The sequence below is a fragment of the Anabrus simplex genome, chromosome 5 (assembly GCF_040414725.1).
Source record: "Anabrus simplex isolate iqAnaSimp1 chromosome 5, ASM4041472v1, whole genome shotgun sequence".
NCBI lineage: Eukaryota > Metazoa > Arthropoda > Insecta > Orthoptera > Tettigoniidae > Anabrus > Anabrus simplex.
Window position 1 is genome coordinate 365112460 of NC_090269.1, and position 21476 is coordinate 365133935.

At 37.6% G+C, this 21476-nt stretch overlaps 1 protein-coding gene across 1 annotated transcript in view; it reads left to right on the top strand.

The window, feature by feature from the left end:
• Positions 1-21476, top strand: part of LOC136874921 (meckelin) — a 162085-nt gene that overhangs the window by 6815 nt on the left and 133794 nt on the right. The window contains exons 2-4 of the mRNA XM_067148633.2: positions 13367-13552; positions 14101-14405; positions 15497-15499. Coding sequence (XP_067004734.2) covers positions 13367-13552; positions 14101-14405; positions 15497-15499 — 494 coding nt within the window. The remainder of the gene's footprint in view (positions 1-13366; positions 13553-14100; positions 14406-15496; positions 15500-21476) is intronic.

Sequence of the window (21476 nt, forward strand, 5' to 3'; positions counted from 1 at the left end):
TGAACATTTTCCTGTTACCTCCGTTACATATCTATCACTGATCTAAATATTATATAAAATAATGGGAACTATTCATTGAAGCGTGTTGAAGAAAATCAGTTTTTTTGCTCTCCTGGAAAGTAGCAAAATCTGACTTAGTTCCTTACTCGACTGCACGATTCAATTATATATCTTCAAGACAATAATTTATATTTGTTGAATTATACCAACAGATCATGAGAAGACAGTGACGTAGTTTAGTGGATACTGAATATTGGATCAGAGCAATTCTCAAGTATTATGCTATCTATTTTTGTTATATGTTATATTCAATTGCATAGCTCTTAATGTTAGCCTAGAAAGGCGACAGGGAAATCACCAAACATCTTTTCTCATATGAATACTGGCTTAGGGAATTTTCATTGCAATGGTAGGCCCGCTTGGCTACCATCAGTCACAATCAGGTTGGGGAGTTTTCACTATAATGGCAGACACTCAGCCTTTTTATATCCTCAGGAAGACTGTCTTAGTGGTTTTCCCAGCTGAAATGAAGATAGGTCATTACAATTGTCACCTAGGTGACGTGTTTTTAGGCCTCGCACATTATGTTTTTGGACCGGCAATATTGCTGTAGAAATTGGTGTCTATTGGAATTTAATTCTGTCTTGTATTCAACTACTGTTTTCTGTGGGACTTGATGTCGCTAAATTTTTATTTATATCCTCTCCACCCTAGGAATTATGTTTTATCTTTAATGTCTTATGTATTTGATTAACTCGCCACGAGTAATATTTTTGGGTCCAGAGTCGGGGGCCACCTTTGGAGCAAGTCTAACTTGGTGCTTGCTTTCTCTCCAACCAATCAAAACGCTTGTGCTTGCTTGGAGAGACTTCTGCTTGGTGTGAACTAGCCTGCTGAGTGGAGTGGACGATCAGCCATGATGCGAGTGAGAAGTGCTTTGTGGGCACATAAGTGTCTAGCATCGCCCTACATTATGAAGTTAATATAGATGTTGATTCTCATAGGGAACCTAAAATATTTGTCCCGAATGAGTAAATTTATAATACCAGTATAAATGGTCCATTATTGGACATTAATAAATAAATTTTCCAGCTAACTCTTTTTTAATGTTACCTGTTTGATTTTCCTTCTATATCTTGTTCCTTTTCTGAAATGCGAGTTTGGGATCTGACCCTTTGGCAAAACCTCTGTGATCACTATTTGCATAGTTCTGGTGTAAGCGAAAAGGAAAAAGAAAGAAGTGGTGAAATCTTTAAATTAAATGTAACGTCGAGAAATCCTTGAATTGTGAAAAAGGAAATACGTTTCTTTTATTTTACTAAAGATTTACTGCTAGTTTTAAGAATCGAGACCATGTTCCTGATAAATTTTATTTTTCTAAAGGCCGTCCTCTTTTAGTTTTTAATTTATTAATTAATTGATTTTAATTAGTTACTTGCATTTTAATTTAGAGGACGTCTTTCCCGTTAATGTCCTTTAGTTCACACCTCATTTACCAAAAGACAAACTCCTCTTTTCTTTCGAGATATTTCAACTATTTCTTACCATGTGAAATATTTTTAATTCATCTCCGGATCCTTTGGGGGAACCCAGCTCTTCCACTTGTGGTGAGAGTCTTGTTGTTTTAATTTAATTATTTGATTTTGGATATTTTGAAATCTCTTGTCTATGTTTGACTTGTGCCAACAAACGATGGTACAGCTGGTACACAACGATGTCAGTAGGAATGGTGTGATTAAAAGCAATGCTTTCATATGAAATACTTGAACAAATGAAAAACCGCACATTTTCTCACTTTTAATAAACAGTACTACACTGCCGATCTAACAGTCCAAAGTTCCAGAGCTGGAATGACCAAGCCGCCGATAGCCGTGATCCGTGAATACTCTTCGTCTTTTTTCTGCGGGGGGGGGGGTTGAATAGTGGAGAGTCCGAGGGCAAAAGCTATGTCCTTTTACTAATCTGTTTCCTAGGAGTACCCGATGAGTTGGAAAATCTCAATTCACTACACTGGCGGTGGAAAAAATCTGACTTGGAGGCAAATTTTTCCTCCAAGCCAGAGGAGAAACCCCCTCTTCACTGCTAATTTGGAGTAAAATGAATGTAGAATTTAATAAAAGTGAAGAGAAAGAAGCTGTTCTTAAGAAACGGCTCTTTTCAGGTTGAATGTTGTGTTATTTAGTGAATTGTAGTGCTATAATTTGGAATATGCCTAAATTGTAATTCTAGACCAGATCATACTACTGCTGCTGCTGCTGCTGCTGCTGCTGCTGCTACTATTACTACTACTACTGCTGCTACTACTACTACTACTACTACTACTACTACTAAGTGAGCCTCTGCCTTAAGTGTGCACACTACTCATTCAAAACAGCATGTCAGAGTAGGGATCGAATAGCTGGAATACTATGATGAACCAGTGTGTTACGTACCAGCAGTATCAGGAAATGTATGAACCAGAGGAAAGGCATGCTAAAGAAGAAAGTTTTGTAACTCCCAAGCTATTTGCCGCCAATATTCAGTCAGGCTGTTATACTCTGTATGCAGTAGTAATCTCATCTATCGGAGCTGAGTGGCAGCATAAGAGACGAAGAACATCACAACAAACAATGGTCTATGTAATGTTATTCTTGATGCGTTTTTGATATTGTAGGCCTTCACATATAGTTTTCTTACGATTTTGAAATATCACTCTTATTATAGTCGGTATGGTAAAACTGAATAAAACGTAAATGATCGGAAATTGTATTCTCTATGACTTTTGTTATGTAGTACTTTTCAATAGGACCAATAACATAGGTATTTAAAAATTAAATTTTAGGTACCTTCCCTTAAACTACGATTTTATTTATTTATAGCTTAGACTGTAGTTTCTTATTCCCCGACTCTATATACTGATTCTCATAAAATTCTGTTTACCCATTTTCTTATGGCTCGGCGTTGATATGGACTTATATGTTATGTGTTGAGTATTCAGCCCAAAGGCTGGTTTGATCCTGCCAATAGCTGTCATATATAGCCTAGGCATCCCTGAATAGGCATACTAGGGAAATGAGGAGTGAGGTAGTTTCCTGTTGCTTTCCTCATCAAGCCAGAAGTTGCTATTACATATCAGTCTGCCAAGCCCACTGAAATGCATGCGCCAACCGACCCTGTGAGCGACATTTTCACACCACTCATAACAGGGACTGGCTGCGTAAGGAATGGCATTACTAGCATCACTTATATCTCAGTCACTTTCATAGTCAAAGCCAAGGATGAGACGGAGACAGGTCAGTGAAAGTAACAAATTTATTTTAGCCCATACCAGCGGACATAGTGCACTATAAACAATACATCTTGCCAGCAAAGGCACAGCAACAAAAATACAAATTCAGAATATCTGTGTTATCATACCCGGTACGGTAAAAATGTATAAGACATAAATGTTTGGAAATTTAATTCTATATAATACACCCTTCCCGTGTCCAGGATGGGTCCCGTAAAAGAAATCCCGACCAGTCTCTCAGGGTTGTCGATGGTATATTTGTTTTACATGGGATCAGAAGATTATGCCGAGTAATACATAATTACCTGCCGGTTGACTTGATGGACGTTGCCATCCGACGTATCAATCTTATATGATTACCCACTGATTCATTGCCTTAACTCTAAGGTATCTTATATTACTATGGTAAGCCATAAATAAGACTCAAGAAAAATTTAACCACTAATATTTATTAAAATATAGAAAAATCTTGGAGGAGAAAATTGAAAATGAAATTAAAAATTCAAAATTAATAGATTGGTAAACATCTATTGGGATAAAGTTATTTGTCAATGATCACATTTTTCATCATTATCTTGTTAATCATCATTGAAATGTGCTAACCTTCATCATATCTACAATATTTGTACATAAAACTGAAAATATATGCAATTTAAGTATGGGAAAAGTTTCGTTACATAAAGTTATTCCATTATTTTCTAGCTAACATAATTTGGAATATGCCTAAATTGTAATTCTAGACCAGATCATACTGCTGCTGCTACTACTACTACTACTAAGTGAGCCTCTGCCTTAAGTGTGTACACTACTCATTCAAAACAGCATGTCAGAGTAGGGATCGAATAGCTGGAATACTATGATGAACCAGTGTGTTACGTACCAGCAGTATCAGCTAACATTGTCTATCCATTGCAAAATTCTTACTTCTCCTTAAGACACTTTGTTAACATGATATTCATCAAGTTTTAGGTTGGATTATTTCAGGGTATTTATTGTATCTCAGCATAAGCATCAGGAAAAGTGATGTTTCTCATAAGCTTCAGCAAAACTTTGCTTTAAAAATCAATTAAAATTACCATAACATTCAAAAGCATCTCTTAAATTAATCTTCATATATAGCCTACAGTAGGCCTAGCAAGGTATACTGAATCTTAAAGGAGCCAAAAATAATGAATATTTACGTGATCTCACATGAAATTATTTAAAGCAATTAGGGAAATATCATTCTGGAAGATATTGTACGATATCATCTCATCTACATCCTTATATACAGTAGCAATCGTCTTTCATATCAATCTAAGTATGCCATAATCAATTTAAAATAATGGGGGTTTTTTTTCAGAAGAAATCCTACGTTACGATGTCCAAGTGCATGAATATTTGTTCTCATGGGGATAACTTTTGATGGCATGACTCTAGTATAATATTCCATGAAGGTTAAAATATGTCACAATCATCGTAACACATGGATTCTAGACAAAATATGATATTGTTCTATCACGAACACATATAATCCTAGCTTGCTTCAATCAATTCATTACACATTTCAAATACTCACTCTCTTCTTTGATTTCATCGTAACCGAGCTCGATAGTTGCAGTCGCTTAAGTGCGGCCAGTATCCAGTATTTGGGAGAGTTCATACTCTCCTCATTAGAACTTAAAATAATAACCCCAGACAGAAACCTTTTCCTGTGCGACAACCAGTCCCTCGATGCTACATTCATCCTTCCCCACCCCTCCTCAAAGCCTCACAGCAGGACATTCTACCACCTTACCTACATCTGGCGCCGTGCCGACTGGCCTGCAATGTGTCGTGCCCTGGAATGCCTTCCCTGGAGTCTGCTCGAAATAGCTGATATTGAATCGGCTCTTGACCTGCTGTACGACTGGCTGCAAGCTGCGATTAAAGACTTCGTACCTGCACAATGGGATACTACTAGCAAACATCAACACTGGATATCACAAGAGACCAGACTGATACTATTTAATAAGAAGAGAGCTTGGCGCCTGTGGAAAGACTTCCCTAACCCACACACTCACAATACCTTCATTAAAATCCGCCGCCACGCGAGGTTTATGGTCAGAAGAGACTACAAAACACACGTAGACACTGTCACTGAAAACGTCCGCAGCAATCCCAAGCGCTACTGGAGTCTCATCAACACACGGAGAAGGACGGAGCGGATTCCTGTCAGTGTGAACCACAACGATGCAACAGCAGATGGCGCCGATCACAATGAACTGTTCAACAGGTATTTCTTCTCCAACTTCTCCCCTCCCTTACAAAACCAACCGCTCCCTCCCGTTGGTACAGCTTCAAACAGAACCCTATCACGCATAACTACCACACCAAGTGAAGTTCATAACCTTCTTCAAACTCTTCGTACCAACAAAGCTACCGGTGCCGACACTATAGGTCCTCTTTTCCTAAAAAATACTGCCAGCACTCTTTGCGTCCCTCTCTCTAAATTATTTAACAGATGTTTTGCCGCGGACTATTTTCCTATTACCTGGAAACAGGCAAATATTGTTCCACTTCTCAAATCAGGCAACAAATTTAATGTTTCATCTTACCGACCAATCTCTATTCTCCCCACACTATCCTTTATCTTTGAAAAAATTATACACCAGCGTCTCCTCACATTCACTTTGCTGTATATCTCAACCAAGCAGCATGGTTTACTACCAGGTGGCTCTTGTCTAACAAACCTAGCCACTCTGCATAGCTTTGCATCACACGCCATTGCAGCTAAATCACAGCTGGATATCTGCTACGTAGACATTTCGAAAGCTTTCGATTCTGTTGACCATACTCTGTTGCTCCATAAACTCTCCAAACGATTTAATATACATGGCAGTCTTCTGACCCTTCTTGCTGGCTTCCTACATAACCGTTGGCAGAGAGTAGTCATATCAGGCACTTCATCCTCATGGTTACAAGTCACCTCCGGTGTCCCACAAGGCAGTACTCTTGGCCCCTTGCTGTTTTCTTTGTTGCTCTTTGCTGACGACTGCAAGATATTTAGGGAGATCAGGAATCCAGCAGATGCAGCTCTGCTACAGTCCTCATTTAATGCCCTCTCGAACTGGTGCCGTACTTAGAAACTTATCCCCAATCCACAAAAATGCAGCCACATGACCATAACACTGCGTAAATCTCCTCTACTGACATCATATTATCTACTCGACAAGCCCATCACCGTGGTTACGCAACAGCATGACCTAGGTGTAATATTCGATACAAAATTACAATTTAAGACCCATATAGAAACATATACAACCAAGGCTATGAAATGACTAGGCATTCTCTATCGCTTCACAGAAATTTCTGACCCCATTGCTCTTCGTTACTTCTTCCTCACGATCGTTCAACCTCTCTTGAACTACTACTCTCCGATTTGGACAACTCCAATACTAAGCAGTTAGACAGAGCAGTGTCCTTCTTTGCTGCAATTGTAAGGAACAGAAACCCCAAGATCAGAAATCTGTCTACGCAGCAGGTATTAATGGCAATTAATGTGTCACCGCTGCACATCAGGCGACAGGTAGCTCACCTGTGTTTCCTCCACGAGATCTTAAATGGACATTACCGCTCGGAACATCTTGTTTCTCTCTTCTCTCTCCGCGTTCCTTCCCGCTCCACCAGAACCAAAGACCTTCTCCACATTCCCCACACTCAGCACTCAATACTTCGATCTTTCCTAATCCGCCTCCCAACACTCTTTAACAATATTAATAGGAGACAAGAGCTTGATATAGCATCAAATAAAAGTGTATTCGAGAGGTGTGTAAATAGTATCTTAAAGATAAGTTGATGTGAAGGGATTATACCGCCATCTTGACCCACGACGACTTAGCTATGAACATGGACATTGTCATGGTTTTCGATTTGGACAGTTATTAGTAGGATGTGTACCTGATCTTGTTATATTTTGTTATGTTTGTTATATTTTATTATGAAAGTTTACGTTTGTTAAATAGTCTGTTGACAGTGCAAGTGAAATTTGCTCAGTGTAGCTGTATCTTGTGCTTCGTGAATAAATAAATAAATAAATAAATAAATAAATAAATAAATAAATAAATAAATAAATAAATAGTGGGTTCGAACCCCACTGTCGGCAGCCCTGAAGATGGTTTTCCAGGGTTTCCCATTTTCACACCAGGCATTGATCCGGTACATTAATTAAGGCCACAGCTGCTTCTATTCCATTCCTAGCCCTTTCCTATCCCATCATCGCCATAAGACCTATCTGTGTCGTTGCGACTTAAAGCAACTTGTAAAAAGATATGTATATTTCATCGTAGCACATATTTCTATTGAATTCATGTTTTATTTCTTTCATACGACAATTCTATATCTTCTTCAATATTCATTTCAATTCATATCTCTTCTTATTATTTTCAACTCTTCACAATTGAGGACCGTTTTTGCAAAACTTGCTTTCTGCAAAAAATTGGAAATTTACTTTTTTATTGATTCACATTCATATTGAAGTCCTCTATAGGATGGTGAAACCTGTTTTTGTATAACTTGCTTCTTGCTGCAGTAATAGTCGATAAAATTTAGCGAGCTTTTGCAAAACTAGCTTTCTACTACTTAAGAGTTACAGCAAAACTTGCTTTCTACAGGAATGATTTTCATTTTGAAGTCATTGAAACTGTTAATCTTTATAACTGCATGGATTTGGTTTAAAATTAATACGACAATGGTCCTCTTTTTGGTGTTAATAAATATCTGATAAAATTAGAATGATACTATTTTCCTTTCTTTTTGTGGTTTCTTTTATATTCATAAAGCGTATATGCCAAAGACAATGTTTAAATTATTTTGAAGACTATGATGTTGAATAATTTTGAGTGAAAGGTGGATAAAATGTCCATGTAAATAAATTTCATAGAACAAGAATAACATTCTCTTCTGAATTAACTGATGGTGGTGGTGATTTTTGTTTTAAGAGGAAGTACAACTAGGCAACCATCCTCTATATAACACTAATCAGACGGAAAACTGGAAGGGATCCGACACTTCGAAAAATGAAGGTATCGGCCAAAGGAAGACAAAGGCCACGAAGGGCATGAAAATGAGAGACTCCCTAGCCCTCCATACGTAATACCGTCGTGGTCCGAAAAGAACAAGAGTTGACCAAGGGACGTCGAATAGGATAGATGAAAGTGAGGAGCCTGGAACAATTAAGTGGAAACAATGCCAGGGTTCAGCTAAGGGCCCCGTGGTCGACAACCCTGGCTCCAAAGTTCAGAGCCCCTGGGGCCCCTTTTAGTCACCTCTTACGACAGGCAGGGGATACCGATATTCATCAGAGTGTACATATCAGAAATTGCAGGAATGGTGTACTGTAAAACTTACACTGTTATTAAATATGTTTAATTCATGGAAAAACCAAGATAACTCATGCTTTAGTAAAATTACTAACACTTTCTTCACTAATATTTTGTGTAGAATGCAAGTTTTGAAAGAACTGTTGACTTTTGAACCCTCATACAGTGTAATATTCTTAAATTAAATAAAACCCAAAGATCACCGTGTAATAAGCACTAATTATAAAGTTGATCAACAAAAAAGAAAGTTTATAACTAAAAAGCCCTTCTTGGAAAACAGTTTTTTGTCTCTCCTTAAAAATTTCACTTTTTCACAAAGCAAGTTTTGCAAAAACGGTCCTCAATTAACCTCTCTTGACGCATATGTAATTTTCTTCTTGTATATTCTCATCATCACATCAATGTCTTCTTAAATCGTATCAATATCTCTTCTGTCTGTTGACATTTCCATAACTTGTGACATCCTATCTTATAATAGCCATGTATTTCCTTCATGCCTTATTAACCTATATCGCTTACATTTATATTAACTCAATACTTGGAAACTATAGTGTCATAAAATACTCTTCTTGTCAAAACTTCTCATCTCCTATGGCATAACATTACTTGGAGAGAATATCCCATTTTTCTTGAGAATTGGGGTTTGGTTAAATTGCTTTAGAACACCATCTACTATCTTTATATCGATCTACTGAGAAATCACTTGCGAGAATCTAGCATATTTAAGCTTATTTTGAAGATTAAAACGACACAATAACAAGACTTTGATTACAAATGAACTACTCTAAATAACATCTGCTAAACTACATGCTTTTATTTAAGAAACTTATCTCCTTTCCTTTGTTTCTGGGACGATTTATGTCTCATTCATTCTGCGTTGTCGGAAACGATCATCGTACTGTGGTGGCTGGTTCTGCAGATGTCAACTGCTGTGTTGGCCCATCACGGTTCAGCTCAGGTCACTCCAGGTAGCCTGCCACCCATTTTCTTATAGATTCATCGTCGTCTCGTCTTGCTCAATTATAGAAATGCAGAAAAATATATGTGAGATCAGATGTTGCATGTGATTACAATCAAAGCCTTCTATTGTAACAATTATAATTCTTTTAAAACTTCTTTGCTTGGTCCCTAATTTTATCTCAGACTTCCAAAATGTCTGCTGTAAATTCAATATACCGGTATGTGCTGTATGGGATTTGAGTTATAAACTTTCTTGTGGTAATATTGTGCTGTCCCGAACTATTGCTTCTCTGGTTGATATTATGCTCTTGGTGTCTTAGACTGGCTGACTTCCAAATCTTGTTGAATGTTTTAATTGGATATAACGCGTTTTATGAATATATATTTTATATTAGGCGTTATTTTGACGTTTTCTTGTAGCTAATATGTTCTTTCCTCAGATTTTCTTCTTTTCTTGATACTTTTCTTTTGAATCAGCTTACAACTTATTCGCGCCACATCTTCTCGCAAAGATAGACAGTCATTTTCTTATCCTTTCTACAGTGTTGAGTTTCTTAACAATGTGAGTCCCCGGTTTGTCTTTCTCACTGCCGTCATGATTATATAACTTTTGATACTGCATGATTCTGAATTTCTGCGACATATTACAGAGTTATTCATTCTGCTTAACTTCACTGTGGGTAATTGCATTTACTCCAACTCTATTGAAACTTCAATTTTGGAATAGTGTAATGGCACAAAAACTTTAGTTATGGAGTATTTGTCGATAGGACCACTAATAATATATATATATATATATATATATATATATATATGACAATTAATTTGTAGGCCTTCCCCTAAACTACCAGTTCACCGGGCGAGTTGGCCGTGCGGTTAGAGGTGTGCGGCTGCAAGCTTGTATCTGGGAGATAATGGGTTCGAATCTCACTGTCGGCAGCCCTGAAGATGGTTTTCCGTGGTTTCCCATTTTCACACCAGGCAAATGCTGGGGGTGTACCTTAATTAAGACCACGGCCGCTTCCTTCCAACTCCTAGGCCTTTCCTATCCTATCGTCGCCATAAGACCTATCTGTGTTGGTGCAACGTAAAGCCACTAGCAGAAAAAAAACAGAAAACCCCTACCATTTCACTCAGTGTGAATAAAATGATTTATAGCCTAGATTGTAGCGGCTCATCCCCGACTTAGATACCAATTTTTATTAAATTCTCTTCAGATGTTTTCTCATGATGCATGTACATACAGACAGACAGAAATTACAGAAAAGTAAAAAGTACATTTCCTTGTTACTGTGGACATGTTCGATACAGAAATACCATTCTTTTCAAATTCTGAGCAATGTCTATGATGGCATTGTACAAACAGCTGTAATGAAAAAGACTTTCCTCGACATCAGCAAAGCGTTTGATAGTATTGGAGACAATCGCTTAAAGGCGATAATGATAAACTCTATACTACCCAGATCCATTAAGAAATTACTAGTCAACCTCCTCACAAAAAAACACAATACAAGTTCAAACTGCTCATGGTCATACAGATAAGATAAACATCAAATGTAGAGTGATGCAAGTAGATCCTATTTCACCTTTTTTATGTAACAGGGATATAAACCACATCCTTGATGAACTTGTATGACATCAAAGTATCAGAAATGTACGGTTTTCGATTGACTTCTAACACTGCACCTTTAACATCCCTATGCTTTGCCGACGATCTGGTGATCATAGCTTAAGACCAAGCAGCAGCTTCAATCCTAGTCAAGAAATAGGTTTGCATATAAATGCAGACAAATCAAATGCCATTATAATAAAAAAAATGGTAAATTTCATTCTGATGATATTGTGACGGTCTGTGGAAAAATTACGTGTAAGTGATAGTGAAGAAATAAAATATTTAGGGGCAACTTCCAGACAGAACTACTTCAATAGAAATCAAGTACTTTAAACATTGAAAGTCCATTTAGATTAGGTTACCAGGACTCATTTATTCCAACCGTATCAAAAACTGACTGTAATAAATCAATTTATTGCCCCGACATTGATATATTCCTTCCAGACTGTTTCGGTTGAGGAAATTCCCAAATCAAGTCGATAACATGATCAGAAGTGCACAAAAAAAAAAAAAAAAATTCTACAACTTCCAAGTGACATAATTAAATTGAAATGAGATATATAGTGGTTCAACCTTTTCAATACAGGTAGAATTAGGAATGTAATGTTACATTCCTAGTTGATTACAAGTGGTACCGGTTTCGACCACTGTTGTGGGTCATCATCAGCCGATCACAAAAATATTATAAACAATGCAAATCTTTCACCAGTTTCAGTTCATGAAGCACTATAACACTAGGAATTTGCATTGCGTGTTGAAAGTTCCCAAAAACCTGAAGAAGTCGAGGATCAATCACATCCGTATTGACTACTTACAGTGATAAATATACTGCACTGAAAAAACCAGGAGATAAAGAATCCACCTTGTCAGTACTAATCAAAAAATATTGTACATACCTCGAGAACATAATTTTAATCAAGTCATTGAAATTGTGAAATACTTTAGCTGAAGAAGAGAATGATCTTCTCTAAACATGTACAATTAATTAACATCTATATTAAATAGTTTTTTATTAGTGTTGGCAAGGCAGATTCTTTATCTCCTGTTTTTTCAGTGCAGTAAGTTTATCACAGATCTTCTCGGTGGTTGTTCTTGGTTTTCTAGACTGCAATCTTTCTGCCAGACAGTTTTTCAATTGTAATCACATAGGCTGAGTAGACCTCAAACCAGCCCTCAGAGCCATTTACAAATCTCTGACCCTGCCAAGAATCAAACTCGGGGTCTCCAAATGAGAGGTAGGCTCGTTACTCCTTGAATTTTTTCTATCCAGTCATTGATTTTTTATGTTATAATTGGAGCTCTGTGACCTTAAACAAACTGATTATATAAAATTAAAATTCAGGAAACTCAATCGTTAAAAATTACCAGTGTTTCGCCCAGAGTGCGGCATGGGCTCATCAGTTGGATACCGCACCTTTTCCAAGACACTGGCCGGCTAGCACGCCGGTAGCGACACCACTGCAAGCCATACATATGATAAGCACAATGCAGTGCCGACGTACTAGGGAAGAATTGCATCTCCAATTGCTATATTGCCCTCCCAGGCTAGCATGACCATAATATGGCTTCCGATTGAGATAGCTAAAATTAAAATGAATGGATAGAAAAAATTCAAGGAGTAACGAGCCTACCTCTCATTTGGAGACCCCAAGTTTGATTCTTGGCAAGGTCAGAGATTTGTAAATGGCTCTGAGGGCTGGTTTGAGGTCTACTCAGCCTATGTGATTACAAAATTAAAATTCAGGAATTTTAATTTTAGCAATCTCAATCGGAAACCATATTATGGTCTTGCTAGCCCGGGAGGGCAATATAGCAAGTGGAGATGCAATTCTCCCCTAGTACGTCGGCACTGCATTGTGCTTATCATATGTATGGCTTGCAGTGGTGTCGCTACCGGCGTGCTAGCCGGCCAGTGTCTTGGAAAAGGTGCGGTATCCAACTGATGAGCCCATGCCGCACTCTGGGCGAAACACTGGTAATTTTTGACGATTGAGTTTCCTGAATTTTAATTTTAGCTATCTCAATCGGAAGCCATATTATGGTCAAACTGATTATATGTTTGCTCTATCTTCTTATCTACCATCAAGACTTTTTTGTTTAGAACCATTTGACTGCAATTTGTTCCTAAAATAGTCTGATATCAGAATTAAAGCAATAAAGAACTTTTGTTCTCTTGTTTGTTCATAGGATTGGCTTGTACTTGCAACTCCAGAAGCAAGATAATAGCATTAGATGATACAACAGGATTTCCAAAATGTGAAGCTTGTGCTGCAAATGAGTACCCTACTAAGGATAAAATGGAATGCCTACCATGCAGCATACAGGATAATGTTGCTTCATCATGCAAGCAATGTTCTTCTGGACAAGTTTGGGGTAAATTCTTCTTCTTTTCTTTTTTATTGCTCAGAGCTCATTTCTTTCTTTGTTGATTCAATTGCTGCTTAGCAGATAAATATACTTGCAATAAGTGATATAAAGTCAATTCTTGTGACACAAGGGAAATTAAAAGAAGTAAAAGAAGAAAAATAATATGCATGTGTACATTAATAATTGTTTGCTTTTTTCCTTTATCAACTTGACTGTATTGCATGTATTCCACTATGTGTGATCATTTTGTAGAATTTTATATTGAAACCATAGATGACAATTAAATAGGTGACAGCTACAGTTTTGTTTGATCTTTGTTATATTGAGGTTTATGTTACTTTTGTTTATATAAAACATCACCTTTTCCATTTGAATTTTAGTTACATGTTTGTGTTCATTTTCAGTTTTATTTGTCAGTACTGTAGTCATTTCTTTCTTTCTTTCTTTCTTTCTTTCTTTCTTTCTTTCTTTTCCTGTTTCTTTCATTATTTATTTATTTATTTATTTATTTATTTATTTATTTATTTATTTATTTATTTATTGTATTTTTCTAGTGGAAAGAGAATTAAATGGATCTGGCAGTGAAATGCACTGCTTAAACTGCACAAATGGAACCATACCATCTGCTGATGGAAATGTTTGCATACCTTGCCCTGTTAGCCAGACAGTTGCTGGAAGTCGTAACTGCTCCTGCCCTTCTGCCACTCATGAATTACTTGAGGATGGTTGTGTTCCTCGAGATGCTCTAGTTGATTGGCCTAATGAGAGAAACACTTTTCTCATTCATTATGAATCAGGAGTAAAGGTGGATTCTTACTTCTTTAGAAAGAAACTGCGTTCAGCTATTTATTTATGCAAGGTATGTATGGATAACAGCTAAGAGGAGTGTCTGGTTTTTAAAAATGTGGGGTTATGGGCCTGTTCAAGAAAAGTAACATGATGATATTTATTTCTCAAAATACCTTGATTATGTGAAAGAGCAAGTTCAGCTGTATACTTGTAGTTATGCAAAGTGTGTATGGATTACTGGAAAACATAAGTTTTGATCCTTGTGTGTATACGGTACATCTCTATAACCTTCTCCCCTTATAATATTTGAATGGCCAAATAAAATTCCACCGAACTTGTTATTTTTCAAGTTAATGTGAAGGACACCTGTCTTTACATTTTTTTTTTCAATCCAAGTATTTATATCAACTGTAAGTTGGAAAGAACTTACATTTTTACCATAAACTTAGAACCTCAGTTAGTTGGGACAAAGAGAAAACAAACATTCTAAACATCATTGTGGATTTTCATTGTGGATATTATCAGCAGGCCAGGTAGGATTTATATGATCAATGACTCCGTCTGTTTTTGTCTTTATAAACTTCTTCTCTCTCATTACATTTTCCAGTGTCTCCCTTTTTTGCTCAGTCTTCTTTAATATGGACCCATCACATCTTGGGATGTCCGACTGGCACCATCCACTGTAAGTACTTCCAGTACTTCTTGAGAATCCACATATTTTGCATTTCCTTTACATGGCCAAACCATTTCAGTCATACAGCTCTCAGTCTTCCTTCCATTGTCAATTTCACCTACATGTCTCTTCTGATGTAATCATTTCTAATTATTCCCCTTCTTCTCTTCTGCATAACTGATTTTAGAAACTTCATTTCACATGTTGCCATTAATGCTTTCACGGCCCGTACTTATAGACATGATATTGTATATGCTTTTGGGCTTGTGCCGTGTCAAGAAAATAAGGTGAACACAACACTTCTAAGAGAGCTGAAGTTTTTTAACCATTCAGTTCTCTCTTCCTTAAGTGTGAGATTACACTATGTGGATGTTCTGCTCGTTTTCATTGCCACTGTCTTTTGTTTGCTCATAGTTAACTTATATCCTTTAAACTTGCTGCTCCAAAAATCTAACCTCCTCTGTACCTCCTACTCTGCCTCTCCCCAGATGGTAACATTATCAGCGAAAACAAATGCATTCAGATCACCAGAATTCACTGCTTTGATTTCCTTGATAATGATATCCATAAGGGTGATGAAGAGTAATGGAGACAGTGAACTGCCTTGTTGTACTCTTCTCTTTGTTCGAAACCATCTCAACCTGCCATTTCCCACTTGCACACTACTCTCACAACCTTCATACAACATTTGGATCTTGTGAATTAGAGATTTTGGAATCCTTACTTTGCCTAGGCTTTCCTACATTTTACTTCTTGGCATGCTGTCATAAGCTTCTTCTATGCCAAAGCACAACAAATAAATCTTTCCTACTTTTCCACTACATTTCCATTATCTGTCTAATGGCAAAGATCTATTGTCCCTGTGTTTTATCTGATACCATGTTGTTGCTATTCAATTTGGTGTTTTGTTTTTATTCTTAGTTTATGATATTTTCCATCTTAGGGCAGTATGACAGGGTAATCTCTCAGTAGTTGATATACCTATAAAAATAAAAAAAGCACACTTAGTAGTAGTAGTAGTAGTTCTACTCTTGCTAGATTATATCAGTGCTATCAACTATTTGGAATGTCTATTGGACAGTTTGTTTTGGCGTTGATTTATCTTTGTGATCTACCGAATCAGTCCCCTCTGTATTCAGACGTTTTAACCTTTTCATTCCCAAGAATCTTTCCTGCTTATGCATGCCCCATCCTGGGTTATTTTGGATAATTTCACACTAGCTGAAATAAGTTAATATTTATTTTATATTTACAACTATTTACAAAGTTTTATGACCAAAAATGAAATAAAAACATTATCCCTTCACATTTTCATCAAAACTTCCCTGCTATGTGGTAAATTTCCATGCAGGGGTGTACACAACGTGAAGCACTACACTTGACACATACATATCTAGCTAGTTTCCTCCCTCTCATGGCTTGTCTTATTTGTCCTTTGTGAATAACGTAATGAATATTTCATATTCCGTAGAATGTTCATTGAGGTTAAGTTCGTCCCTAATGCCAGACTGGGTTGGTCAAAATCATCTTTCATTGGTGTAAAATTAGTGTCATTTATCCAGGTTCTATGAGAAAGTGTATGTGGTGGCACTAACCTCGGTCTTTTCCGCACCATGTGATCAAGTTCGATTTCTAATTCCTCCTTCTCCCCACCTTCAGATAAATCACTCCTAGTATCACTTTCTACAGAATCATTCACTAATATATCATCTTCACTATCCTCGTAATAGTCAGACTCGTTATCATTACCTAAAACATCTAAAATATCACTTTCCGTCAAACTTTGTTTACTAGTGCTCGTGGATGCAGCCATTTTGGGTGACTCAAGACAGCTATCAAAGAATAGTGTAAGGGTCGAGACTAAATATACGATGCTTGCGATGTATCGAGATACCTGTGTTCTTCTCTGAGCATTGTCAGATGATGCCATCTCACGTTCAGCGCAGAACTGGAACATACGACCAAATTCGGCGCCGGGAGAGAGCGGGGCATTTGAAATACAAGTTAACTTGTGGTTGGGAAAGCGGAAGATACTCGGATGTCCGAGTTAACTCGGACGTGGGAGTGAAAAGGTTAATGAGAATACTCTTACAGTTTACATTGTTTGAACATATTAATTTGAGCGCTACTTTAGGTTAATATTCATAGGATACTTGTTATTCACCATGCTGTGTACAGTCAAAACTGGTTAAGGCGTTTTTGTGGGGCCCAAAAAAAAAAAAAAGTTCTAAAGAGCGAACGTGCAAAAAAAAAAAAGAAAAAAACAATTACTCTGTTTAATTTAAGGTTAGGTTTGAAAATAAAAATAATTACGATGATAACAAAGAAACAAGTGTTTACAATTATAATTAATGAAATAAATAATTAAGAACGCCAACATAGCAAAACATCAAGGAAGGTTTTTAGAGACCCAAACTATACACGTCACTTACAAGGTAGAAATTCAGTGTGCACAACATAAGTTTTCTTTGTCACTAACCAGACCTAACTACTGTAATCCAGACCAATGGCTTTGTCACTAGCTGGATATGACCAGTCCAGACCAATGGCTTGCTGCTATCACCGTATGAGATTTGTAAATTCAAAAGTAGTGCCGCTGAACCCCTATGGGAATCAACAGCTACATCATTTGATGGCCAGGCAGGCATCTATTTTTGGAAATGAGACATAGCTCTCATAGTGCGTTGGCACTGCTGATGGCTTCAAATAGCCTATGCAGTGGCCTCCACGGTATGCACTAGCCTTGCGCCTTGGGTGGTGTGCTAAGTCCCAAGTGACGAGCCTAACTTAGCACACGAGGGCGAAACGCAGGCAACCAAGAATGAGTTAGCTGGAAAATTTATAATGTCCAATAACGGACCATTATATTGGTATTATAAATTTACTCATTCAGGACAAATATTGTAGGTTCTTTATGAAAATCAACATCTACATCATGTCCTAAGGAGCCGTTCGGTTTTTTTCTTACTAGAACATCCAAGAAAGGAAGGCATCCGTCCGACTCTATCTCTAGAGTGAATTTTATTGAAGGATGTTGCTGATTTATGTGGTTTAGAAATAGATGAAGTTTCTCAGGACCTTCTGTCCAGACCACAAATGCATCATCAACATACCTCCACCAAATCATAGGTTTGACGGGCGCCAAGGCAATAGCCTCCTCCTCAAAATACTCTATGAAGAAATTAGCCACTATGGGCGAAAGTAGACTTCCCATAGCCACTCCATCCATCTGTTTGTTCATGGAGCATTTTCATTACTTGCAACTCGCCAAGAGGGCGAGACAAATTTGTGAGCCATCACATATCCAGGTGGAGATGGACATGCTCAAAGTCGCGTTCAAGGGTAATGTTTACAGCGATTTGCAGATTCATAGAGCCCTGCATCCCAGAGAAACGACCAAACAAAGCTCACAGAAGGAAGAAGTGAAGGAAACTGCCCACTTGCCTTAAATTCACAACACCACAGATCGAATTGTCAAGGTCCTCCGGAAACACAATATAAAAACCGTGTTTGACACCGTCACTGAAATTGCTCACAGTCTGAGTAAAACCAAGGACAAATTGTCCCCACTTTTACATCCTGGGGTATACGAAATTCCCTGTACTTGCAGTAAGGTATACATTGACCAAACATGCTGGTCCATTGGTACCTGTATCATAGAACATGAACGTAATGTTCGTCTCAACCAATCAGACAAATCGGCAATAACTGAGCACGCTCTATTGTCGGGTCATGATGTCATGTTCCAAGATGCTCGAGCTCTTACCCACACTAGACACTACATGTCTAGGATTATACAGCAAGCTGTGGAAATACATAGAAATTGTAGCAATTTCAACAGGGACACCAGCTATCAATTCAGTAATACCTGGTTGCCAGCCATTAAGAATTTAGGTAGGTAGTTCCCTTCCCTGTCCTTTCACTATTGTTATTTCGTCTAGGTTTTTTCCAAATTCGTATGTTCCTCGGCGCCAGATGTCTCATTCCAGGCTTGTGTCTATATCATACACCTGTCAAGTTCATATGTAACGTACACACGTTATGTGAACCGCTTAGTCTGATGGTTCAGTCAGCTTCCGCTTCGAACACTAGCATTGTGCCATGTCCTGGGAGCCATCTGATGGTGAATGAACGTATCATTTCCACTTCTATTATAACGTCTAAATTTTAAAGGGTCATTGTTTAGGAAGCCTTTTTCGTGGACAATCGAGATTTCTTCTGAGGACGCAGGGCACAGTTCCCTGCGAAATGCAAAGGATTTCACCTTATTTTCTTGACACCGCATAAGCCCAAAAGCCGATACAGCATCATGTCTATTAGAATTAGTAGAAAATCTTAAAAATTTTGAATTTCAACCTAATCATTAATCCACTCTTTTGATATTAAAAACATGTATCCAAGTGCCCCTATAAAATAAACCATAGATATAATATCCAATAATTTAAGAAAGTATAGCAAACTATCCATACATGAAATTCAGAAATTTATGTCCAGTCTGAAATTGGTTCTAAATAACATCTACTTCAGTTTTAATAATGTCATTTACCAACAGAAATGTTTGGCCATGGGATCACCAGCCTCAGGGATATTGGCAGAAATTTACTTAGATAATTTAGAATACACAAAGATCTTAAACCCGCATTCAATAATATCTACTACTGGGCTCGCTGTGTGGATGATGTTCAAGCTATGTTAAATCAAGACCTTGGAAATGCAGCCTATACCCTAACCAGTTTAAACGCTATAGATCGACATATCAATTTTACATTGAAATCTGAATCCCAGCAAAATCTAAATTATTTAGTTTTAAATATTACTAGACATCCCAACCGGCTATCTTATTGTATCTTTAGAAAACCAACTCAAACGGTTAGTACAATCCAAAATGATTCTCTCCATCCTCAATCCCATAAAAAAGCAGCATACTATAGTATGGTAAACAGAGCATTCACCATCCCCTTATCTAAAAGAGACCTTCAAAATGAACTAAATGTTATATGATCAATAGCTATATCAAACGGGTATAATGCACAATTTATCAATAAAATTATCAACACAACTAAAAGGTGTCAATTTTTACTTTAAACAGAGAATCAATAAACAAAACAAAAAACAAAAAAAATTCTTCCTTCACATTCAATAATATAAACATATTGAACCCGACAGGGGCATGATCCAAGGACCTTTGGTTGATATTGATCTTCATAATTATGCACACAATGCTATTTAAGGGAAAGAATGCTGAAACCGATTAATAGTCATATCATTAATAGAGGTCATGCCGAAACTAATTAATATTCATATCATTGAGATAGATAAATTGTGTCTTTAAAAAATTATTCTACGAGATTTCTTTGTCTGCAACTTATTGCGCAGTATTGTCCTTTGTGTGGCGGGGGCCCGCAGATGAAACCAAGCCAACTTAGACCTGGGAGGGGTTATGAATGGGGATTCCCCGTGACATCACTCGAGAGAAGACATCCCTCCTCAAGACTCACTGAATGAGGGGAAACCAACTTTTTCGAAACGAAATATAGGAGCCATCTTGGACTCGGACTAGCCAACTTAATTACCTACGATCTAGAAAATTAATGAAACTCGAATTATGGGGTCATCTCCCGATTTAAAAGGGATAAATGTCGCTGGGACATTTATTTAGAGTGTTTAATGTCCTCTTTCGTGATAACTTTCAGAAGAAGAAAGAATACTGTGTGGTTTCTGCGTGGAAAAGTACTGGGTCATCTGTTTATTCTCACGACACCTCCTCGAGAAAGGGAGTTCACCACGCAGGGTGGGGGAAGCAGGACAGATTTTAATTAAATTAAGGAGATTCACCGAAGGATAAGTGAGTGGTTATGTCTCAATCGCATCAACTAAATACTGGTCACCGATTAACCGTACTATTATACCTCGAGTACGCCGGGAATAGGCGCTACGCAAATTAGTGGAAGGGGTATCGCTCCCTTGTAAAAACTACTGCAGTAAGGGACAAGCGTCATTCGGGGTTAGCGGCTCATCGACGGCGAAGCTATGCTCGGCTAAGCCCTCGTTAGTTCTTTGTTTAAGTGAAGTTAACTCCCATTTTAAGTGAAATAATACAATTCGCATAAACAGTGTATAGTTTTGATCTCTGTGACGCCAGTGTTAACTTTTTAGAAAACCGTGATGTGTAAAGTAATATTATTATCATTACTATAGTATAATAATCTGACGTAGCAGCAGACTGAATAGGAAAACCGAGATAGATGAGATTCGGTACTGAACCGCGGATTACGTAGTCGCTTACGAGATCGTGACCGGACGTTCACATTGAACGCTGTTAACCGGAGTGTGAATTAAACAGTGACGTTGTGTGTGTACAGGATTAACTGCCAGCGGCTCCACCAGCATCGAACAATGGATCTTCAACTTCAAGATGGAATGGAAATGAAAGTAATCACCGTGGTGCCCATGGAGGAGGAGTAAGCT